Genomic DNA, 24,299 nt, shown 5'->3' with positions numbered 1-24,299 from the left:
TTTTTCTATACCCCGCGTACGCGTACACACTCTCCTCTCTCTCCTTCTTCACCCTTGAGCACAGACGACTATCCCCCATTCCTCACCCTCACTCCTAATCATGCCGAACAACACCGACAAAGGTGGCTACCGTCTAGGAGCCGACGTGGGCGGCACCTTCACAGACGTGTATGCCCTCAAACCAGAAGGGCAAATCGCACGGGCCAAAAGTGCCCACGACAGTGGAAGACCAAAGCATCGGAGTCAAGAACGGCATCAGCCGCGTACAGCAAACACTGAAAGAGCGGTACGCCTGGGAGGGCAAGTTCCAATTCATCCACTACAGCACGACTGTCGCGACCAACGCCGTCTTCGAGGGAAAGGGCGCGCGGACGGGGCTGATCATCACCGCGGGCCACAAGGATATCCTCGCTGTGCGCCGGTCACAGATCCCCGGGGGTCTCGGCGCATGGCTGCACTATATGCTGCCTGACCCAAATGTCCCTCTCAAGCATGTGATACAATGTTCGGAGGGCATGTCTGTTGATGGAAAGATGGTTGTTCCTGTTGATGTGGAGGCGCTTGATGGCGAGTTAAAGAAGGCTTGGGTCAAGGAGCGGCCAGAGGCTGTGGCAATCTTGTTGCTGAATTTGCACGTGAATAGCAAGCATGAAGACGCGGTGGCTAGTGTAGTCCGCGGGGTGCTGGACTCTGGTATCACAGTCATCCACTCAAGTGATGTTCTTCACGAGGTTGGTGAATACAAACGTACTGTCACGACATGCACCAGCGCGCTCATCAAGCCCGTGGTCCAGACATATCTCGGCAATCTGCAGACCCTGCTCGCAGAGGACAGGGAAGTCATTTGCATCCTCAAGTCAGACAGCAGACTGACAAGCCTGGATCTCGCAGGGCAGCTGCCCGTGAACATCCTCATGTCCAGCCCGGCTGGAGGCGTCCAGGGCGTCGCAGACATTGTAACACAAAACACTCCATATAAGAACCTAATCACCTTTGACATGGGCAGGACATCTACAGACGTTGCCCTGGTTTACCAGGGCAAACCCCAGCTCCGCTGCGAGACAGTTGTAGGCGACCTAACTGTCTGCTCGTCCGCCGTGGACATTTGAACCATTAGAGCCGGCGGCGGCTCAATCGCGAAGTATATAAACATCTCAGAAACACTGCGCCTTGGACCAGAGAGTGCGGGTGCAATGCTTGGCCCTGCATCGTACAACAAAGGTAGGACCAACGCAACCATGACTGACGCGAATCTTGTCCTGGGTTACTTACTGGATACCCTGCTGGGCAGGGAATTTGCTGAATATGCAGGCTGCATGGGCAGCTGTCAAGCAAATTACAAAGCAGATAACTCTGCTGGTAGCACAGACAGCCGAGGACGTGATCAATCCGGCAAATGAGACCATGTATGGCGCCGTGCGGCTCGTCTTGGTTGAGCAGGGCTATGACCCAAAGGGTTTTGCACTTGTTGTGTTTGGAGGTGCCAGGCCTTTGCATGTGAACACTGTCAGCAAGCTGCTTGGTGCCTGGCCTGTCATTTTACCTCCTTCTCCAGGCATGCTTTGCGCCCTGGGTGACGCGACTACAAGGCTGAGCCACTTGCAGTCCTCTTCATTTATAAGCCAACCTTTAAAAAAAACCTCGTGGGAGATAAGTGCCGCTTCAAAGAACTAGAGAAGCTGTGTAGAGAGACTATGCAGTCTTCAAATGCAAACCAGGACATCCTGCTGGATATTATGTACTACATCAACCTGCACTACAGCAGCCAGGCTCTGAATTTGACTGTCAGTCTGGAGTAAGACAATCTTTTGCTAGCTGACAAGGAATAGAGGAAGGTCCTGCAGACCAAATTCGACCAGCTCCACAACCAGCAGTTCAAAAACTGCCTCCGCAATTTAAAGCTGGAGTTGATATGCCTCGAGGTGTTTTGCTGGCAATGCTAGGCCTCCTATTGACTACCCCCAGCTCAGCAAAGCAACGTCAAGCAAACTGCCGGCTGCGGCCCTGGTGTCGACAAAGAAAATCATTGTTGGAGGTCGCGAGACTGCAACCAGAACAGCAACGCGGTAGACTATCTCGAGTTGGCAATCAGCCTCTACGACGAGGACGGCTCCGGCCGACTCAAGCGGACCGACTCTGAAATGGCCGACCGAGACGGAGGACGGGCTTGCCAAGAGTAACGCAGGGCTAAAGAAGATCAAGGGGACAAGGGACTTTGCCAAGTCGCTGGTGAGGCAGTATGACAATTATATTGCTGGGCGATCTGTGCCATGGACGCGTGGCGGAATCCCGTATGTTCGGATTTGTTGCAATGAGGACGACTATCTTTCTGTTCGGGACAGTAACGGGCTGACATATATGGAAGGTTTGTCTTGCACCTCCACTGAATTCTCTGAGCTCCCATTTCCAATTCAAAAGCTTACTCTGACCAGCTTATCCTGGCCACCGAGACTGTAAGCGTAGCGATTCCGGACCGGATCCCCTCCAAGAGTAAGTAAGCAAGCGCTAACCGAGACAACCGCAGGGTTCGAATACCGAAACGACAAATCCTACATGCTCCTCCAAACAGAAGGGACCGAAATGACCAGGAAGGAAGTCTGGACCCCGCGGAGAGACGTCTGCCCACTCGCGCCGGGCCCAACGCAAACCCGGTTCGGCCAGGTGCCTGCAAGGCAAGGAATCAAGGCGTACGTGAGCCACCCGCGCGACGGACTTGTCAAGGGGACAATGACCTTCTGCCCGGCGGAGTTCGACCGGTGGATTTCGTTCGAAGATGATCGTATAGCGCGGGGTATCCATTATCGTGACCTGCATGTCGAGATCGGTGAAAGTCCAAACGAGCAGCAGAAAGGCGCAATAAGCACGCTCTTGGGGTCGCCCGATATAAACGCCGCCACGGGACGGAGCAGGGGGATGATGTGGCTGAGGCATTTCTTGACGGCGACGATGATCCACGAGTCAACGCATTCTCAGGCGTTTGCGGGTGGTCATAGTACGTCGAGTATGTTTCTTCCATCCTGGGCTTCGTGCCTTGAGATCACTGAACCTTCTTGCTGACACTGTGCTAGTTGACGTGAAGTGTGCGGACGGCGATGTGGCGACATCTCCTCTATGCATGAGAGCAATCGCCAAGGGGGATCAAGGCCTGGATGCGGATGGAAATCCCCAGGGGGACAGGGACGCAGAGATGTTTTCTGTTTATGCCATGGGTAAGTAACGCCCTGTCCTGCTGCAAAAAGAGTGAATCGACTGACAAAACCTTCCTTTGTCCAGCAATGTACACCAATGCAGTGCATTGGTTCAAGTACAGACCTGCCAAGAGGGATACCTAGGCGGATTAATCCCTAATTAGTTTGTCAAATGTATGGCCACGACAACCTCTCTAATATAGTCCAATTAGGACTTCTGGAAAATCAACATGTTCAAATGCCTGCAGCGCTCAAGTAAGCAGCTTTTCATGCTCTGGCTCGAGGAAAGAGCAGCAATTGCAATGGGCTAAATTAGTCGAATGTCTAATAGAGCAAAGATTGATACAGTGGTCCATGGGGTGAATATATGCCTTGAATAGTGGTGTTTGCTCAATACTATTTACTCATTGAAATGCAAATGATATCCGGAGAGTCACTGACATGGCTAAACACTAGAGTTCGTCAAAGTCATCACTGTCCGGTAGTGAGTAATATGGATTTTCAAAGTTCGCTGATGGTATAGAGTCCCCCTGGTAGAACGACAACCTGGTTTCTGGCCAGCTGTCGTATGCAAAGTCGATCCCGGCGACGGCAAGCAGAGACCTCACAGCGTCTTCTGCATCCAGTTTGGCTTTTCTATCCCATCTCACCTCCTTCAGGTTCTGGAATTGGCTTTTGACAGCAGCCTCGCCGAGACCAAGCAGACTCTTTTCCAGCCGCGGAAGGTCATCGCCAATACGCCCAGCGAGGTGTACAGAGTTAACGCCAAACGGGAGACTTTGGACTAAGATCTGGGAGTCATCCGTCAAAGAATGCATGAAAAACCTGCTGTGGAACTCATCCAGGTTGAGGAAGAGGTGTTTCAGAGCAGTAAGCTCTCGAAAGCTGAATGACCTTGGTGTGGCCGGTTCTCCTTCCCGGCGCCGGAGATCGATATGCATTGATTCGAGTGTTTTGCGGTGGCGGCTAAGATATTTTGCAGCGTTGCGTAGCTGAAAATGATCGCTGCAGTCCCAACGTCCTATTGATCCACCGTTGGCGAAGTGGACTCCCGCCTCGTACGTGAAGCTGCATAAGATGTCACAAGAATTAAGTACATTTTCAAGGCCTTGCTCGTTAAGACGACTGGACGTGATTTGAATACGCTTGAGACTTGGCAGAGAAGGTATCGCGGCCTGTTGCCGAGTTCCATAGCACTTATGGACGTTGAGCGTTTCAACGCATGGAGAAAGTTCAAGGAGAGCTCGGGCATTGCAGTTAAGTTCGAAACGTATCTCAGCAGTAGAAAGCACCGGAAGATTTACAGTTCGCAGCGGCAGTTGTGAGATTCCGGCGGCTGACAGGGTTGCAGGCTGAACAGTAATCATGTATGGATTTGGACCAAAGAAAAGGCTGCAATGTTCTAGCTTCGGTAGTGCCGCAATCAAAAGAGTAATTAAGTCTTTTGGCTGATAGTCGCTCGGGCTTTTTGATCCTTAATGCAACGGCAATCTCGCGGAGAGTGTCACGAGCCTCTTCTTCCAAAATGGGCTGCCTCAATTCAGGCAGCGGCTGCCCAGAAACGGCAGGCAAGTAGCAATTATCAACATCAGGGGGAAGCAGAACCTCCTCATCCGGCGTCCGGCCCCGCGTCTGCCGTTCCTTTAACACCCTCTGATGGTCTCTCTCCTCCGTTTCCACGGCCTCACGAGAGGCTTGGAGCAGATGCGGCAGTATATGAATCCTCTTCACTAACCCAGCCAGGTCTCGTCGCCGAGCAACTGTTCGCAAGAACGAAAGAAGCCGGCCATCCCATGTATAAAGCTCTGAGCGCCACGAGTCGCCATACCCAAGCATAAAATCACGGTATAAAATAGGTTGAATGGCTCTCTTTCTCAATTGTCGACCCAACCTCGCCCCGTTAGAAAGGGTCTTGAACAGACACACAAACACTTTAGTGTGTTTGTCATTTCCAAAGTGTGCCCTGCGAAAGGTAACTTCTGTTTTTTCGAGCTTGCCTTTTCATCCATCTTGTCTACCAAGGTCCTTTCTTGTGGTCAGGGTTTCTCTCCGCTTGGATGTTGTAACAAGAATCACAGAAGTAACCAGCGCCGCAGCCCCAGCAGCTGGCTATTCCATCGGCATCTCGCATTTTGCACGCGGCAAGTAACCCATAATGAAGATGATGGCCATGATCCAGATAGGACGCGCAGATGGATAGGCCTCTGCACAGGATCGAAAAGACCGCAACCAAGACCGCACCAGACCGGACCGCGCGGTCTTTGGTCCTAAATCTTGAGACCGCTGGACGGTCCTACTTTTTTAAGGACCGCACCACCGCGGTTTGGTGCGGTCCTGCGGTCCTGCAATAAGCAAAAAACTAACAATACATGGCATGCATAAGTTACGTAAAAGTTAGTGCTATTTTTTAGTATTTCGCTTTTAACTCATATTCAATCTCTGACAACTTCTGACATTGGAGTAAAGACTAATTCTTTATATAGCATCTATTGACTGCTGCTGGAAAAGCAAAGATTGACTTATTTCTTTAGAAATGGCTTATTTGGTTCTTGTTTCTTTAGATATATACAAAATCCTCATCCCGCCTTAAGCGCTTTGGGGCACGCCCAGATGAACATCTCTGAGTAGTCCTCCCTTCTTCCAAGCGGCCATTATCAGGCAGAGGAACATTATCATCATCCTCAAGTTTAATTAGCAGATCTAATATAGCCCTTCTCTTTCCAAGCACTTGCATACTAGGGGGTTAGATTTTAGTAGGAGCTTTAGTAGTAGGTAGGCTTTCTTTATTATTACTGATTAGATCAAATTCTTCCTCTTTCTTCTAGGCATCCTTCTGCTCTTTCTTTGCTTGCTTCTCTTGTATAGAATGATACTTATTAATCAGGGCAAGCTTCTCTGAGTCCATATCAAATTTGTTATATATATAAACAACATCAATTCCTTGATTGTTTGCAGTTTCAGTAAGCCCTGGTAATAATGGCAGATATTACAAGCACAGTTAAATAAATGCTCAATACCAGAACTACTAGCTGGTATTATAAGGATGTCTTGGGCAAGGCTTGCTAGAATAGGATATTTATTTTGGTATTCTTTCCAGAAAACAAGAGGTGTTGCTTCAACAGTACCTAGTAAGATTAAGATAAGAGAAGAAGTATATAAGAAGAGAGAGATATCAACTTACTACTTCCAGGATACTGTGTAAGCTCCTCTGGAGCTGTTACTTTTGACTGAAGAGATATAGTAGGTCTCAGAAGGATATCAATGTCAGAGATATCTTGACTTGTAGACTGAAGAGTTGATATAGACTGTTCCTCTTTGTAGTACTTGTCACAGGCTATGGCCTGGGTCTTAGTTATTGGCAATGCCCTCAACCAAAGGTCTAAACAAGGTTACATCTGTTTGAACCAAGATTCAGAAAAGTCAAAAGTGTTGACGTATGTCCAGAAAAGTTGATAAAAGGGAGGAGAGAGGGTACATGTTTCTGTCTTTTATTTGTTTCTCTAAGCTTGTGGTATTCGTGAATACAGGACAGCTAGTTGAAAACAATACTACCTACGCCCGTTACAATAGCCATACCTACAATTTATAAATCCCCCAGCCATTGCCAACCACCAAAGGCTGCCAGAACAGGTGCCGTAAATATAAAACGCACTGCTCATCAATCTCAATAATTTATTTTTACTATAAGAAGCTCCAATATGCTTTTCTAGTCACTGAGCGCGATACCGTCCTGAGGAGATTTTGTTTTCAGAATTGAACCTATATGTAACAGAATGCTCAGCTTGTAACCCGCGCAAACAAGTTACAAAAACCTCATAAATAACCAATACGTCACCCCGCTCTCGAATAAGACATGCGCTCAGGTACTTATAGTTACCCACGTGCTGTACTTAGGGACCGAGATCCTAGAGGCACTGACCACTTCAATATCTACATGGGGACATATACAATTCTGACCGCGAAAGGCAAGAGGATTCAAGGATTTGATTCTGATGGGTGTTCTCCCTAACTTACGGCTTTGCCCGCTTCGTCTCTTGATCTCATGTCTGGCCACTAAGATACATCGCAGAGCACACGGTTGTAGTACGCTATGGCTGGAGAAGACTACAGACGTCGTCAGTCAGAGAGACTGGTCAAATTTTGGCTTGACTCGCAGACCTGTTATTTTGATCGCCAAAGGCCATGACAAAGGTCTCATCAGGATTATTGGGCCGGCCCACCCGCACCGTCGCCTCCCGGCAGACATGGTCGAAGACGATATTGAACAGGGTGGAGCCTCTGCTTTTCCCTTCCTCATATGCCCGGCAAATCGAGACAGGGTAGTTGTCTTCGTCCTCCCACAGCTTCGCAAATGCCTCCTTCGTGCCGTCGAAGCCAGACAAGAGGTGTCCCATCCGCCCGTGGCGGCTCCACGAGTCCGGGAGGGGATTGCGCTCTTGCGCAGATGGCCCGTGGTTGAGCAGGCAGTGGTTCGTGTGCACTATCCGCCCGTTCGCGTCAGCAACTTGCTTGCGCAGGCTGATGGGCGAGAACTCCAGCCCGTAGGCCTCGTGCGCGTTGCCCACCATAATGAAGGCGCTGGCGGCCATGCCGCCCTGCGAGACGATTTCCTCGTACGCCTCAGAGGGAGATGTGCTTTCGAGTGCCATACGCAGCGCCAGATGCGAGGGGAGGCCGGTGGGGCGGAGACCCTGTAGGTGCAGCGCGTTGTAGTTGACGGCGACACCGGCGCTGTTGAATCCCACTTTGCCAATGATGCCAGCCTCTGTAATCATTTTGATGGTTGGTAGACCCGGCTGACGGATGGTTAATCGGATCAAATTCTCTTTGGTTGCGGTGAAGAACTGGCGAAATGACGGTCAACGGGAAGAATAAATAGCAGTCCGTGGATCTTGTAACATACGTCCCAGTTCTGGCCCTGCAGCGCTCCATTGGGGGTTTTGCAGTACACGGTGGTGCACCCGTCCCGGGCCTCCACGAGCCCGTATACGAATTCCGTACGAGTGTTGAGCATGACAATCTCCGATACCTCGCGTCCCGCGCCCTTTGCGATGCCTGGGGATCCCTGTCAGCGGGGTGATTCCGCAAAAGACAGGACGTTGGTAGACATACCGCAGATTTCCTCATAGTATCTCGGCCAGCGCTGTTTCATCACCTGCTCCAGCTGCGCGAGGAGCTGTTGAAGCTCCGCCTCTGTCTTCTTTGTTTTACCACGAATGAGACCAGTCGCAAAGTGCTTTGGCAGCAGAGCCATGCTGGTAGCCGATCTGGAAATGTAGGTGTTAGGATGTAGGTTATAATACATTTAGTAAGAGACTTACTTCCGAGGGGGTACCTTGACAAGTTACGTGAAGCATTTTTTCGGGGGCGTCGCAGTTAGGTGAATTGCTATATGGTCAGTGTAGCTAGATAGGCGCAATTGAAACCGCGATCTCGGGTAACTCAGCGGCAAGTGCACTGGAGTGTAGAGTCTAGACGTGTACCTGCTGTCTGCTCCTATCTTGACACGGGATCGACAGAGCGGACAGAGCGCACAAAGCCCTAGACCAAGATGCGGCCGGCTCCGGGACAGGCAAAGGAACGCGGTATGCAAGCGTGCTTGGCCCTGCGCCCCTTCTTGGGCAAAGACCGTGTACACGGCTACTGAGGACGGGACCGTGCCCAGAGTCCAGGTGCTTCCTGGACGCACGGTGGTTGGCTGGCAAGGGGATCGAGATACCTGTCGCCGTTCCACTGCAGGTGACATCGTGCCGCTGCCATCGTATTTGGGCGCTGCGGGGTGGAGCGAACAGGGTCCGTGCAAGCCTGCAGGGCAAAGGACTCGATCTAAGGAGTCCTTCCCGCAGTTCGCCACGCCTTAGTGGAGGCGATTGGAGGAATTATTGTTCCACCCAACGTACTTGCCAGTACTAACCGAAAAGTAGTCAATAAAGGGCAAGAAGGACGTGGAGTTACTCTCGAATGTTACGGAGCCTGGATTTGATTGTATTGCCTCAGATTCCTCTGCTAGGATCAAATAACCGAGTGAAAAGAACAAGTGGCAAAAGAATAGAACTAGCTACGATTAGTGGCCGCTCTTCAGTCTTCACGGAACTCGCTTCTTCTTTCCCCTCCGTTCCCAAACTAGGGTTATGCTCTATCCAATCCCCGTCCACTAGTGCTACTTGCTATTCCCGCACCCCACGCTTCTAGGTCTGGCCGTTCTTGTTGATCAAACTAACCAGCCCATTTTGCAGGTAGTCGCCGTAGGAAAGTGGCTCCCGATCAGACTTGCCATTGGGTTCTCGCGGGTCAAATGGATCGATCACACTGTCATAGCCCAGATTGACGAAGAATGGCAGGGATTGGCGCTCTGCATTAACCCACTTTACCCGATGGATGGGTGCTTTGTAGTAGTTGTTTGTGAGATGTGCCATGTAACTGCCGCAGTTGATCAAGTAGCCGGCATCGTCGGCCTCGATGTCCTGGTACCCTACGGCCGTTTCGACCTGCAGGTTCTGCACGTTGGACTGGTAAAGCACGGTGATCAGGGAGACATCCTCGTGCCACTCAAAGCTCAATTTGGTGCCGTCAGCCGCCGTCTTGATCGCAGCCTCGGGGTAAGGGTCCAGATAAGGGTAGCGGATCAGCACAACCGAGGCGAGAGCATCCTCCCGCTTGAAGTGGCGGGCGAAGAAATCCTCCTCTTTGCCCAATGCCAAGGCGTAGCCCTTGAGCAATGCAGAAGAGAGACCGAAAACATCCCAGTAGTACTGCTCGGCGAAATCTCGGAAGCCGGGGTGCTTGGACTCGTCTGGCCACACGTTCACCTCGTGAGTGGGCGTCTTGGCCTGGATACGAGGGTGGTGGGGTGTGAAGTTTGGGTTCAGGTAGCAAAAGGACTCGACTGCCTTTTTCCCGGGGATGGACAGGTAGTATCCGGCACGGATCTGGTCCTGGTGCTCTTTGTTGTACGCACGAATGGCGAGGTCCCACTTCTCCTCGGGTGTGATGGACATGTGGAACTCCTTGGTCTTTTGGGAGAGTCGCTGCACATCGATCCCATGATTGACGGCGTAGAAGAACCCCGTATCGCGAGAAGCGGCGTCGATTTGCTGGGCTACCTTCATCTTGGCTGCCTGGTCGTCCTGAAGCAGGGGAGACACATCGATCCTGGGAACATTGGCTTTGGCGACCGAACCCATTATGGTTGAGGGCGGGCAGTTTAGGGTAAGAAGAAGGGATTGTAAAACGGAAGGACGCGTCTTAAGGTTCAACTCGTCCTGCAGGAGTCAATTGGTAGAGAGTGTCCGCGTAGAACAATAGATGCGTCTTTCCCTTTGTGTGAAGTGCGGGCAAGGGCGAATCTGCGCCAGGGCTATTTATTTTCCCTTCGGTGCATTTCCTAATTTCTCCAAGCAAATGAACGGCCGGTTCTGGCTGGCTTGGACATCAAGCCGACCAGGATCGTTGCGAAAATACGAGGAGGCACGCATAAGAAGAGCCACCGCGGCCGGCGCCGAGTGACGCCCGCAACTATCATCCTGCAGGATTGAAGCGGGGCAGGATTCTGCAGTATTAACCACGCTATCTATAAGCGGCTTGGTTTGTGTGGCAATTTTCTGGGTGGGAATGGATTCAGGTAGCCCCAAGTGAGAGAACATTCAGGCAAACGATTAGAGTGAGGATGGCCCTGTTCCTGGATCTATTGCCAATGTTGCGCCGCGAAGGCCAATTGCGACTGTCTAAAGCAGAACGTGAATCTTCATCTCCCACGTACCATAATGTATTGGTCCCCGCCCATGGCTGTGGGTGCTGGGAGATGATGGTGCCGTTCGGCTGTCCCCACAGCACAGCCTGATGGTGCGACGTCGGGGTACTGGATAGTCAGATAGCTAGCAAATCGATCTCTAGATCTTTATGGATGCTCCTTGGCAGGGCTTTGATCGAAAATCGGCCAGGCCGAGGTGTAGCACACCCTCGTACCGGAGGGGAGTACAGTTAGCACCGTGGTGGTTAGCACTGTGTGAGCTTCTTTGCGTGGGTGTCCTCCCTTCTGGGCTGTCAACTGACTTCTCAAGCGTCATCCTCCCCCTCAGGTTTTTTTGCCCGCCATACAAGAATAAAATCAATATGAGTCCACCTGGGCTATTGAGCGAAGACAGCCCTGACTGCAGTAGCAATCATGCAGGCGCTACAGTGCCAAAGGCCAATGGGAAGCAGGCCAATGGGAGAAACGTGGGGGACAATGGCCTTGTGAAGGCATGCAATGACGACGTTAAAGCAGGCAATGGCAACATCGACCCTAGCAAAGGGCATGGTGACGTCCAAGTGTGTTTCCCTGGAGGGGTTGAAAAATGGGAAGCCGCCGTCCGCGAGATTGCTGAACGCTGTGATCTGAGTGGTATCGCAACGGACTCGACGAAATACCAGCTTGCGGTAACCGGGTTCAGTGACGGGACCGATGGCTACAATGAGTATTCCATCCCTCTTCCAGCAGAAGTACTTGTCGCGTTGGAAGAAATGTGTCTTGCACGAGGCATTAGTGTGAGATCTGTGGTCCTGTTTGCAGTACACCACATGTTGAAAGGGTTCGGTGGTGGCTCGCATACCGTTACTGCGTCTATCGATGTATGCGGCGGCCCCAATGATATAGAGACATCATACACTATTTCACCCTCGGTTGTCTGCCACGAGAACAAACAAGGATGGACCGTGATGCAGGACGTTGAGAGCATTGAAAAGATGGACCGATTGAGGAAGCAAGAGATGCACCCGGTCAAGGTTGGATCGTGTCTCATCAAAATGGGGCTATTGGATATTCCTGTTATTTTTGCAGACGCGAACGAGTTTCAGGGTCCATTTGCTGACTTCCCCGTCGCAGTAGTGGTGCGTGAAGGGGGAGGCAGACTTCAGGTAGCACTTTTTTCTTCAGAGTCCCTTTTCGACCGGAAAACGATAGTGGATCTCGCAGAGGCCTTGAACGTCTTGCTGGCTGAGGCTGCGTCGGGTGGAACGACGCCGGTCCTGGATCTTGAACTTCTTTCTGCAGAGCAAAAGCAGCAGCTAGAGGAGTGGAACAGGACGGATGGGGAGTACCCTAAATGCAAAAGACTCCATCACCTTATTGAGGAGGCGACACAGCTGCATGAAGAGAAAGTGGCCGTCGTGTACAAAGGTCGCCAGCTTACATATGGCGAATTGAACGCCCAGGCGAACCGTTTCGCCCACTATCTACGCTCCATCGGGATCTTACGCGAGCAGCTGGTTGCGTTGTTTCTCGAGAAGACCGAGAACCTTATCGTGACCATATTGGGTATCTGGAAGTCTGGCGCCGCATATGTGCCCATTGACCCAACCTATCCCGATGAGCGTGTCCGCTTCGTGCTTGACGACACCAAGGCAACGGTCATCATTGCCAGCAATCACCTTGCGGAAAGACTTCAACGCGAGATCGTCGGTGACAGGGATCTCTGCATCATTCATCTAGAGCCCTGCTTGAGTTTTATTGCGCAGCAGCCGTCCACATTCCCAAGCGACAATTTGCGCGACCCATACCTGAACAGCAAGCAACTTGCCTACGTCACCTATACATCGGGGACCACGGGCTTTCCAAAGGGTATTTTCAAACAACACACCAACGTGGTGAACAGCATCACTGACCTTTCCACTCGCTACGGGGTGACGGGGGACCATCACGAAGCCATTCTGCTCTTTTCAGCGTACGTATTCGAGCCCTTCGTACGGCAGATGCTCATGGCACTGGTGAATGGGCATCTGCTCGCCATGGTCGATGACGCTGAGAAGTATGATGCCGAAAAATTGATACCATTCATCTGTGAGCATAAAATCACCTACCTCAACGGTACTGCCTCGGTCCTGCAGGAATACGACTTCTCCTCTTGTCCGTCTCTAAAGCGAATGATCTTGGTCGGCGAGAACCTGACTGAAGCTCGGTATCTGGCACTACGTAGGCGTTTCAAGAATCGCATATTGAGCGAGTACGGCTTCACAGAATCGGCCTTTGTGACGGCGCTCAAAGTCTTCGGACCGGGCTCGGCGCGCAATAATACGAGTCTTGGGAGACCCGTGCGCAATGTGAAATGCTATATCCTCAACCACTCCCTCAAGCGAGTGCCTATTGGTGCCACCGGTGAGTTACACATTGGCGGGCTGGGTATATCCAAGGGCTATCTTAATAGGCCCGACCTTACGCCGCAACGCTTCATCCCCAACCCATTCCGAACGGATCTTGAGAAGGAGCTCGGAATAAACGAGCTGATGTACAAGACCGGGGACCTCGCCCGCTGGCTTCCGAACGGTGAGATTGAGTACCTCGGCCGCGCCGACTTTCTAATCAAACTGCGAGGGATCCGGATTGAGCCTGGCGAGATAGAGTCCACTCTGGCGGGTTACCCTGGTGTACGAACCAGCCTGGTCGTCTCCAAAAGACTGCGGCACGGCGAAAGGGAAACCACCAACGAGCACCTCGTAGGCTATTATGTGTGCGATGCTACATCTGTCTCGGAGACGGATCTCTTACAATTCCTGGAGCTGAAACTACCTCGATACATGATCCCGACACGACTTGTGCAGCTGTCGCAGATCCCAGTGACTGTCAACGGAAAGGCAGACCTCCGTGCCCTACCTCCTGTCGACGTTGTTGAACCCAAGGAATCCTCTTGCGACCTCTCGGGCGAGATGGAAATTGCTTTGGGCAAGATCTGGGCGGACGTTTTGGGAGCCCATCACCTATCGATCTCACGCAAGGCCAACTTCTTTCGTCTCGGAGGGCACAGCATCACATGCATCCAACTTATCGCACGTATTCGCCAGCAGCTTGGTGTGACTATATCCATCGAGGACGTTTTCTCATTCCGGACACTGGAGCAGATGGCTGAGTTCCTGCGAAACAAAGAGTCCAGCGAGATTCCCCGTGAAGAGGCTCGACCCCAGTCAATGACCGTGGCCGGAGGAGTCGCAAATGGTAACGCCTATCTTGCTAGCAGTCTCCAACAAGGCTTTGTTTATCAGTTCCTCAAAAATATGGGGCGATCAGGGGCTTACGTTATGCAATCCGTGCTGCGATACAATGTCAAGATACATCCAGATCTATTCCAGAGAGGGTGGAAGCACGTACAGCACGTATTTCCAGCATTGAGGCTTCGATTTCAATGGGGCCAGGATGTTCTTCAGGTGATTGACGAGGACCAGCAGCTGAACTGGAGTTCCTTATCTTCCACCGACGGCCCAGCCTTGCCCGAGGAGCAGAAGCTATTAGATTTACAGCGCAGGGACCTTGCAGAGCCATACGACCTAGCAACCGGAAGCCTGTTCCGCGTTTATCTGATCGAGCATAGTTCAACCCGATTCTCGTGCTTGTTCAGCTGTCATCACGCGATCCTGGACGGATGGAGTCTGCCGCTTCTTTTCGAGAAAGTCCATGAAACATATCTGCATCTCCTGCACGGAGATCCTCTCATCCGGTCCTTGGAAGACCCTTACTCCCAATCTCAAGAATATCTTCAAGCCCATCGCGAAGACCATCTCAGATACTGGGCCAGTATCGTGGAGCAGATTGACGAGCGTTGTGACATGAACGCTTTGCTGAATGAGCGCAGTCGCTACAAGATTCAACTGGCGGACTATGACCAGGTGGAGGATCAACACCAATTAACTCTAACAGTCCCTGATGTTGCCTGGCTAGCAGAATTGCGCCAAATATGCTCCGCCCATGGCATTACACTGCACTCTATTCTGCAGTTTGTTTGGCATGCAGTGTTACATGCTTACGGTGGCGGCACCCATACTATCACTGGCACCACTATTTCGGGGAGAAACCTGCCTGTGAGTGGGATCGAACGATCTGTGGGGCTTTACATAAATACGCTCCCTCTGGTAATTGACCAGTTGGCCTATAGGAATAAAACCATCATGGAGGCTATCCATGATGTGCAGGCCGCTGTTAATGGCATGAACAGCCGGGGAAATGTGGAACTGGGTCGTCTACACAAAAGCGAGCTGAAGCATGGGTTATTTGACTCACTGTTTGTGCTCGAGAATTACCCAAATCTGGACAAGTCCCAGGAGATGCGACAGAAGAGTGAATTGCAGTATACCATCCAAGGCAGCATTGAAAAACTCGACTATCCTCTTGCTGTTATCGCGCGCGAGATCGACGGGACCAAAGGATTCACCTTCACCATCTGCTACGCTAGAGAGCTCTTTGATGAGATTGTTATATCTGAGTTGCTCCAAATGGTTCAGGACACCCTCCTGCAAGTCGCGAAACATTTGGGTGATCCCGTCCGGAGCCTGGAGTATCTGTCATCAGCCCAAATGGCTCAACTCGCCGCATGGAATGCGACGGACGCAGAATTCCCCGATACCACCCTACAAGCAATGTTCGAAAAGGAAACGGCTCAGAAGCCAGACAAGGTCGCGGTGGTTTATGAGCAACGCAAGTTGACATATCGCCAGCTGAATGAGCGGGCGAACCGTATGGCGCACCAGCTCAACGCCGAGATCAGCCCCAAACCGAACAGCGTCATTGCTCTTGTAATGGATAAGAGTGAGCATATGATAACTAGTATACTGGCTGTGTGGAAGACCGGCGGTGCCTATGTTCCAATCGACCCCGAGTACCCCGACGACCGCATTCGCTATATCCTAAAAGACACCTGCGCAATTGCCGTGATTTCAGACACCTGTTATCTCGCACGGATCCGAGCATTAGCGGGAGAAAATGTTGATCTGTACCCGTCTGACATTTCTACTCGGCCCGACTCGAGATGGAGTGTGTCGAATTCTCCACCGTCCAGCAAGAGCACGGATCTTGCATATATTATCTACACCTCAGGCACAACTGGGAAACCAAAGGGCGTCATGGTGGAGCACCACGGAGTCGTAAATCTGCAGGTATCGCTGTCGAAGATTTTCGGGCTGCGCGAAACTGACGACGAGGTAATCCTCTCATTTTCCAACTACGTTTTCGACCATTTCGTGGAGCAGATGACCGACGCCCTCCTCAACGGCCAAACACTGGTTATGCTCAACGATGAAATGCGCAGTGACAAAGAGCGCCTCTACCAATACATCGAAACCAATCGGATAACATACCTCTCTGGAACACCGTCTGTTGTCTCCATGTACGAGTTCAGTCGATTCAAGGACCACCTACGCCGTGTCGATTGCGTCGGGGAAGCTTTCAGCGAGCCCGTCTTTGACCAAATCCGTGAAACTTTTCAAGGGCTCATTATCAACGGCTACGGTCCAACGGAGGTCTCCATCACGACACACAAGCGGCTGTACCCCTTCCCAGAGCGGCGCACAGATAAGAGCATCGGCCAGCAGGTCGACAACAGCACGAGCTACGTGTTGAATGAAGACATGAAACGCGTTCCAATCGGGGCCGTAGGCGAGCTCTATCTGGGTGGTGAAGGTGTGGCACGAGGATATCACAACCGGCCGGACGTGACCGCTGAGCGATTTATCCCCAATCCGTTCCAAACAGACGAGGAACGGCGAGATGGGCGCAACAGCCGCCTGTACAGAACTGGCGATCTGGTACGCTGGATCCCTGGCAGTAACGGGGAGATTGAGTACTTGGGACGGAATGACTTCCAGGTCAAAATTCGCGGACTCCGTATCGAATTGGGGGAGATTGAGGCTGTCCTGTCCTCTCATCTTGACATCAAACAGTCCGTGGTGATTGCAAAGAGTGTCAAGGAAGGAGACCAGAAGTTCCTGGTTGGCTACTACGTGGCTAACTCTGCAGTGTCTGCGGCTGCAATCCGGCGCTTCATGCAATCCCGGCTTCCTGGCTATATGGTACCCTCAAGCTTCATTCCCATCAGTTCCATCCCAGTCACTGCCAGCGGAAAGCTGGATACAAAGGCCTTACCTGCAGCAGAGGAAGAGGACGCAATGAATGTGGTGGCGCCACGTAATGAGATCGAAAGTATCCTGTGCGGTATCTGGGCAGAACTGTTAGATATGCCCGCCAAAGCTATTGGCAGCGACAGCGATTTCTTCAGCCTCGGAGGGGATAGTTTGAAGAGTACGAAGCTTTCGTTCAAGATTCACGAAGTCTTTAATCGCACAATCTCCGTCAGCGCTCTGTTCCGTCATCGAACCATCGAGGGCCTGGCACACCTGATCATGAACAATGCTGGAGACATACAGGAGATCACGCCTGTGGATTATGATGACGGACGCAAAACGGCCATATCTCGCGCTCAAGAACGACTCCTCTTTATTCACGAGCTTGAGGGTGGTGGCAATGCATATAATATCGATGCTGCCTTTGAACTGCCTGCCTCTGTTGATGAATCCCGAGTCGAACAGGCATTATATGCCATCCTTTCGAGACACGAAGCCTTACGAACATTGCTGCCCCGGGACCGGACAACTGGCACGTTCTACCAAAAGATATTGACCATCGATGAAGCCCAGGGCATGTTGGTCGTCGAAAAGGAACTAGTGGGTAATATGGATCAGATTGACGCCATAATCGGACGCCTATTGCAGCACGTTTTCCGTCTCGATTCTGAGCTTCCCTGGTTGGCCCATATTCTCAAACACCAAACGGGTAATCTTTACCTGGCCCTCTCGTTCCACCACACCTGCTTCGATGCATGGTCGTTAGAGATATTCAAGCGCGAGCTCCGGGTTTTGTGTGTGCCAAACGGAAAAAGCGGCAACATACCGAGCCTGCCAGCGCCTCAAGTCCAGTACAAGGAGTATGCTGAGCACCACCGTCGACGACTGGGTGAAAATCAAGTGCGCAAACTATCCGACTTTTGGCTGCAGAGACTGGACGACCTGGAGCCACTACAACTCCTACCGGATCATCCACGGCCTGCGGAATTCAACTACGACGGAGATGACCTCTCTGTAAATCTGGACGGTGTGGTTGTAGAGAGCCTCAGGAGCATTGCCAAAGACCACGGGGCTAGTCTTTCCGCAGTGCTGCTCTCTACCTTTTGCCTGATGCTTTCCTCATATACAAATCAGCCAGACATCGCAGTGGGAGTCCCCGTCAGTCATCGAACCCACCCCCTGTTCCAGTCTGTCATCGGATTCTTCGTCAATATGATAGTTGTGAGGGTCGACGTGAAGGATTTTGCCGTTCACGGTCTCATTCGAAGGGTAATGAAAGCGCTTGTCGACGCCCAGTTGCATCAGGACATGCCATTCCAAGACGTGACTAAACTCTTGCGGGTGGATAACGACGCAAGCCGGCATCCCCTGGTTCAGACTGTGTTCAACTTCGAAAGTGATATGGATAGAGAGCATGAGACGACCTCTGCGAATCAAGGCACCGTCAGAATTACCCCATACCAGCCTGTTCAAGGGGTAAAGTCGGTAGCGAAGTTTGATCTGAACGCGACGGTTACAGAGTCGGGCTCGAGCTTGAAGATTAACTTTAACTATGCCACCAGCCTGTTCCGGAAGAGCACGATTCAGGGCTTCTTGGACACTTACAAATATCTCCTGCTGCAGCTCTCTGCCCTGGCGGCCCCGGGGATCAAAGAAAATACAAAGCTATTGTTGGTCCGCCCCGAGGAGATGAGGGATGCTCATCTGCCATTAGCAGGATCCTCACTCGACAGTCATGTAGAAAGGCTGGAAGCTACGTCCCTTAGCAGAACATTCGAGTACGAAGCTTCCAGAGTACCAGAAAGAACCGCCGTCATACAGGGAGATAGAGCACTCCGCTATGCCGAGCTCAATGAAAGGGCTAACCAGCTAGCCCGATACATGCAGTCCGTGGCAAACATTGGATCGGACGACAAAGTGCTTCTCGTACTGGATAAGAGCATCGAGACGATTATCTGCATTCTGGCGATCTGGAAAGCCGGTGGCGCATATGTGCCTTTGGATCCATCATATCCCGAGGAACGCGTCCAATTCATTTCGGAGACAACTCAAGCGAATGTTCTGGTTACACAGTCTCGGTATGCCTCGAAATATGTGAGCCAGAAGGCAACAGTACTTGCAATCGACTCGCCCGAGGTCTCGAATATGGTGAATCAACAGTCAACTCATGATTTGCCCACTACCACGGGAATGGAAAATTTGGCATATATAATCTTCACCTCGGGCACCTCCGGCAAGCCAAAGGGCGTTCTGGTCGACCAAGGTGGAGTTCTTCGCTTGCGTGATGCACTCAGGAAGCGGTACTTTGGTGCTGAATGCACTGAATATCACGCTGTGCTCTTTCTATCCAACTATGTTTTCGATTTCTCCGTCGAGCAATTGGTCTTATCGATCATGAGCGGCCACAAGTTGATCATCCCGGAAGGAGAATTCATCGCGGATGATGAATTCTACAAGGCAGCCAACGGTCAGCGCCTCTCGTATCTGAGCGGAACTCCATCCTTGTTACAGCAAATTGACCTAGCACGACTCCATCATTTGAGGGTCGTAACTGCAGCTGGTGAAGAACTCCATGCTTCGCAGTACGAGAAGTTGCGCTCCACATTCTGCGGCCCGATCTACAACGCCTATGGCATTACGGAGACCACAGTGTACAACATAATCAGTGAGTTCACTGCGCAATCCAAATTCGAAAATGCTCTGCGCGAGCTGCTACCAGGCACCAGGGCATATCTGCTCAGCCCCACCGTCCAGCCGGTTCCTATGGACGCAGTCGGAGAGCTATATCTCGCTGGTGATTGTGTGGCCCGTGGCTATCTCAACCAGCCCGTTCTAACAAGCGAACGTTTTATTCCCAATCCCTTCCAGACAGGGCGAGATATTGCTGCCGGACGCTATCCTCGGCTCTATAAAACTGGCGACTTGTTTCGATGCCGGCTTGACCGTCAGCACCAGCCATATCTAGAATATCTTGGAAGAGCCGATCTCCAGGTCAAGATGAGAGGATACCGCATCGAGCTTTCAGAAGTTCAAAACGCGCTTGCTTCGTGTCCTGGAGTCCGAGAATGTGCAGTAGTGGCCAAGTATGAGAACAACAGTTCCTACTCCCGGATCGCGAAATTCCTGGTCGGATATTATACGCCTGACACTGAAACGGTCTCCGATCTAAGTATCCTCGCCTACATGAAAGGCAAGCTTCCCGCATACATGGTGCCCAGTCAACTATGCCGTCTAGAAGGTGCACTTCCAGTGACGATCAACGGGAAGCTTGACGTCCGCAAGCTGCCTGATATAGGCAGTGTTCACCACCAAATCTCATACAGCCCGCCAAGGGACGTTCTCGAGGCCAAGATGTGCAGATTATGGGCATCAACCCTAGGAATAGAGCGATGTGGTATCGACGATGATCTGTTCAGGTTAGGCGGAGACAGCATTACGGCTTTGCACCTCGCGGCCCAAATTTACAACCAGATCGGCTGTAAAGTCACCGTTCGAGATATCTTCGACCACCGTACCATTCGCAGTATTCATGACAGCGTTTTGACGAAATCCGCTGGTCCGGACAGCATTCCACAATTCCAAGCAGAGCAGCAACCAGTGCTCGGCGATGCGCCCCTGCTGCCGATCCAAAGCTGGTTCTTGTCAAAGTCGCTAAACCGCCCAAGCCATTGGAATCATACTTTCTACCTACGGACCCCTGAGCTGGACGTGACTAAGCTGAGCACGGCAGTCGCCGAATTGCAGCTGTATCATGATGCGTTCCAAATGCGGTTGAGGCAGAGGGACGGAAGGGTGGTGCAATGCTTCGCAGACCTCGTCTCTCCAGCTCAGCTCCGAGTACTAAACATCAAGGATGTCAATGGACGTACGGCTATTGACCAAGTACTCCAAGAATGGCAGTCTGGCTTCGACCTCGAGAATGGCCCAATCAGCGCTGTTGCCTACCTCCACGGGTACGAGGATCGATCTGCGCGAGTCTGGTTCTCTGTCCATCATATGATCATCGATACTGTTAGCTGGCAGATTCTTGCCCGTGACCTGCAGAACCTGTACCAGGGTGGAACTCTCGGTAGCAAGAGCAGCAGCGTCAGGCAGTGGGCAGAGGCGATACAATACTACCAGGGGTCGGCATCGGAGAGGGGGTACTGGGAAGGACTCCTCGCCCGAACGGCTGCCAGCATATCCGCTTTGCCCCCATTGACCGGGACCCGTAGCCGATTAAGCCGAACTTGGAGCGATGACAAGACGGCCATCCTCCTTGGGGGAACTCTCAGCCAGAATGTATCTATGCAAGACTTCTTACTCGCCGCGGTTGGATTGGCACTCCAACATCTCGCCCCGGGTAGCCCAAGTATGGTTACTCTCGAGGGCCACGGGCGTGAGGAAACGGTTAACCCGACACTAGATCTGAGCCGTACCATGGGTTGGTTCACCAGCATGTATCCCTTCGAGATTCCTCCTCTGAGTGTCGACACCCTTGGCCAGGGGTTAGCCAGCTTGCGAGAATGCCTCAATCAGGTGCCCGCACGGGGCATCGGGTTCGGAGCTCTCTACGGTTATTGCCAACACCAAATGCCTCAGGTCACGTTCAACTATCTAGGGCAGCTCACAAGCAAGCAAGCGACAACAGATCGATGGGCCCTCGCTGTTGGGGACGGAGAGATGCAATATGGACTCACAACAAGTCCTGCGGACAAAGGCCAGAGCTCGTTTGCGGTTGATATCACGGCCAGCTGTGTTAATGGTGTCCTGTCAATCGAAGTGGACAGTGCCTGGAGCCTCGAGGAGAGCGAACGATTTATCTCCAAGATTGAGGAAGGGTTGAATATGATTTTTAGCGGTGCACTAGCTCAGCACACAACTCCAGTGCTTCCGGCTCCTGAATTCGACGAGGAGATGTACACACCGTATTTTGAACATCTCGACGCCCCACGACGAGGACCGATCTTGTTCCTACTGCCGCCAGGAGAGGGAGGGGCAGAGAGCTACTTTAACAACATCGTCAAGCACTTGCCCACGACGAACATGGTCGTCTTTAACAATTACTACCTCCACACCAAGCGCCTCAACACGTTTGAGAAGTTAGCGGAGATGTATTTGGAGCAAATCCGCCAGATCCAGCCGGACGGGCCTTACCATTTTATCGGATGGAGTTTTGGAGGGACAATCGCGATGGAAGTATCGCGACAGCTCGTGGAGCTGGGTTCAAAGATAGGTCTTTTAGGTATCATTGACACGTACTTCAACGTACCTGGAGCAACACGGGCACTCGACCTCGGTGATACTGAGGTCTTGGATCCCATTCATCATATCTACCAACCAGACCCTGCCGATTTCCAGTGCCTCCCACCCGGCACAGACCGTATAGTCCTATTCAAAGCTACGAGATCGAACGACAAGTTCCAGTCCGATAACCAGCGGCGTCTGTACGAGTACTACGACAAAACATCGTTTAATGAACTGGACAGGTTGCTCCCAGATACTGCAAACATTCATCTAGTACCGCTTGTGGACGATACTCACTTCTCTTGGGCCACCAATCCACGCCAAGTCGCACACATTTGTTCAACAATCGAGGAAATTCTCGCCAAATATTGAGACGAATGGTATGCTCGCAAGCCCACGTACAACGCTCTACACACGGGGTACAAGGCCCGCCTCGTTCTCGCGCACACTGAGCCGCCTCTTCTCAGATCACAACCTTGGACTTATGTCTAGAGCCTAGATGCGCTTCGCCAGAGCTGACATTGTCATGCCGATGGCATCAGCTAGTCGCGAGTACACGACTGCCGACCTCATCACACACGCCGCGAATGTGTTTTGCTAGCTCGTCGGCCTCGTATAGATTTTTGACAATTCCATTAGTCACCTCCACCCAGAGCTTGTGCACTAGATGGCCTAATAGCAATCTTCATTTACTAAGGTCCAGATTCTATATATCCTGCTGCGCGTTCCGAGTAATGGCATTCAAGTTTAAGCGCGATTTTGCTTGGTCCTTTCGTGTAATAGTGTTACCCGCAGCTTCAATCCAAGCACCAAGGGTCTGAGCTGTTGGTCTTTGGCATAAAGCCGTCCTTGGTCGTGCCACAGAACTGCTCGTGCTGGGATACATAGAACGTGAAAAGCTCTTGATTTCCTTCGATTGATTATTCCCCGTACCATGGATGGCAGCAAGCTGTCTGTACAGCTTCTGTTCTAGTTTCGCGCACTCCGTGCGAGCTTCCTAGTGTGAACCTCTTGTCGCTGCTCTTGTCCTTTTCTCTTGCCAGGACCCGTAAGTTTCTCTTTTCCATATTCTCCGAGGTGCTTTGGGAGTTGATCCAAATGATTTTATTATTTCCTCTTTAATGCAGGTGCTCAGAAACTGGACTAGGGCGTGATTCGTGTAGCAGCTAGTAGGGAATAGAGGTCAGTGGAGTTCTTAACTCCAGCTATAAATGTTAGGCTACATACACCACAACATAAGACCCAGATTAGTCTTCATTTTTTTACAAGGATTTTCATGAGCTATATGCCTAGATATGATTTCTTGGTACGTGGCAGCCCTTAATACAGGCTGAACTCGCAAGAAAGAGCTGCAATGATTACTTCATGCTGGCCTTTATCTAGTAATACTGATTCCCTTAGTTTCCAATGCAGGTTATTATTAAAATCTGTTAGATTCATTAAAAGATCATCTTTTAGAATAAAGTCCAGGAAAAAACTGAATCCTTTACTGTTGTAGAGTGTCACAGGCTATGGCTTGGATCTTGGTTGTCGGCCATGCCCTCAACCTGGTAGTAAATAAGGTTTCTGCAACATTAGTGTACAGCCTCGGAATTGCGGTCTCGTAGGAAAAGGGATCCATCCTCGTAACTTCGGGAAAGAGATCCGTCGGCATGCAAGTCCGGGAAGTCGGAAGTGTTGACGTATGATTGGGAAAGGTTGATAAAAGGGAGGAGGAAGATATCTGCGTTTCTATCTTTTGTTTCTTTCTCTAAGTGATACTCGTTTATACAGGACAGCTAATTAAAAACAATACTACCTACGCCCGTTACACTTAGTAGAAGACTATCTCAAGACCCCAAGTAACCATGTAATAATTGGAAGAATACTAGAGCAAGAAGAGCCCTCCCCTATATAAAGGCTTGGCTCTACTAACTGGGAGAAAGCTAGAGTCCTGGCAAGCCTACCGGATCCAAGCCTACTAATCAACCTACTAGCTGAGGAGGTAGTCAGGATATCCCAGCTAGTAATTTAAGGTATATTAAG

At 51.3% G+C, this 24,299-nt stretch overlaps 6 protein-coding genes across 6 annotated transcripts; 3 read left to right on the top strand and 3 right to left on the bottom strand.

The window, feature by feature from the left end:
• Window positions 1–170: 170 nt before the first annotated feature.
• Window positions 171–1,109, top strand: BDW70DRAFT_164627 (Hydantoinase/oxoprolinase N-terminal region-domain-containing protein; the record flags this gene model as incomplete). Its single annotated transcript, XM_073741517.1, has 1 exon — window positions 171–1,109. One exon carries the CDS (start codon window positions 171–173, stop codon window positions 1,107–1,109), a length of 939 nt encoding a protein of 312 aa, XP_073591106.1.
• A 196-nt stretch (window positions 1,110–1,305) lies between these two features.
• On the top strand, window positions 1,306–3,332 carry BDW70DRAFT_164626 (uncharacterized protein; the record flags this gene model as incomplete). The annotated part of the gene is made up of 7 exons (XM_073741516.1): window positions 1,306–1,522; window positions 1,606–1,784; window positions 1,830–1,922; window positions 2,433–2,490; window positions 2,525–2,992; window positions 3,069–3,209; window positions 3,274–3,332. 7 exons carry the CDS (start codon window positions 1,306–1,308, stop codon window positions 3,330–3,332), a joined length of 1,215 nt encoding a protein of 404 aa, XP_073591105.1.
• A 308-nt stretch (window positions 3,333–3,640) lies between these two features.
• BDW70DRAFT_154311 (uncharacterized protein) lies at window positions 3,641–5,197 on the bottom strand (the record flags this gene model as incomplete). The annotated part of the gene is made up of 4 exons (XM_073739821.1): window positions 3,641–4,636; window positions 4,674–4,739; window positions 4,794–5,055; window positions 5,115–5,197. 4 exons carry the CDS (start codon window positions 5,195–5,197, stop codon window positions 3,641–3,643), a joined length of 1,407 nt encoding a protein of 468 aa, XP_073591104.1.
• A 2,124-nt stretch (window positions 5,198–7,321) lies between these two features.
• On the bottom strand, window positions 7,322–8,545 carry BDW70DRAFT_154310 (C45 family peptidase; the record flags this gene model as incomplete). Its single annotated transcript, XM_073739820.1, has 4 exons — window positions 7,322–8,032; window positions 8,092–8,243; window positions 8,301–8,424; window positions 8,510–8,545. The coding sequence occupies 4 exons, from the start codon at window positions 8,543–8,545 to the stop codon at window positions 7,322–7,324; spliced, it is 1,023 nt and encodes a 340-aa protein (XP_073591103.1).
• An 831-nt stretch (window positions 8,546–9,376) lies between these two features.
• On the bottom strand, window positions 9,377–10,372 carry BDW70DRAFT_164623 (Isopenicillin N synthase; the record flags this gene model as incomplete). Its single annotated transcript, XM_073741515.1, has 1 exon — window positions 9,377–10,372. One exon carries the CDS (start codon window positions 10,370–10,372, stop codon window positions 9,377–9,379), a length of 996 nt encoding a protein of 331 aa, XP_073591102.1.
• Window positions 10,373–11,300: 928 nt separating this feature from the next.
• On the top strand, window positions 11,301–22,646 carry BDW70DRAFT_164622 (N-(5-amino-5-carboxypentanoyl)-L-cysteinyl-D-valine synthase; the record flags this gene model as incomplete). The annotated part of the gene is made up of 2 exons (XM_073741514.1): window positions 11,301–15,014; window positions 15,078–22,646. 2 exons carry the CDS (start codon window positions 11,301–11,303, stop codon window positions 22,644–22,646), a joined length of 11,283 nt encoding a protein of 3,760 aa, XP_073591101.1.
• Window positions 22,647–24,299: the final 1,653 nt, after the last annotated feature.

Source organism: Aspergillus foveolatus (assembly GCF_047715535.1).
Source record: "Aspergillus foveolatus strain CBS 279.81 unplaced genomic scaffold BDW70scaffold_122, whole genome shotgun sequence".
NCBI lineage: Eukaryota > Fungi > Ascomycota > Eurotiomycetes > Eurotiales > Aspergillaceae > Aspergillus > Aspergillus foveolatus.
Note: the sequence above shows the minus strand (reverse complement) of the source record. Positions and strands in the feature narration are given on the sequence as shown.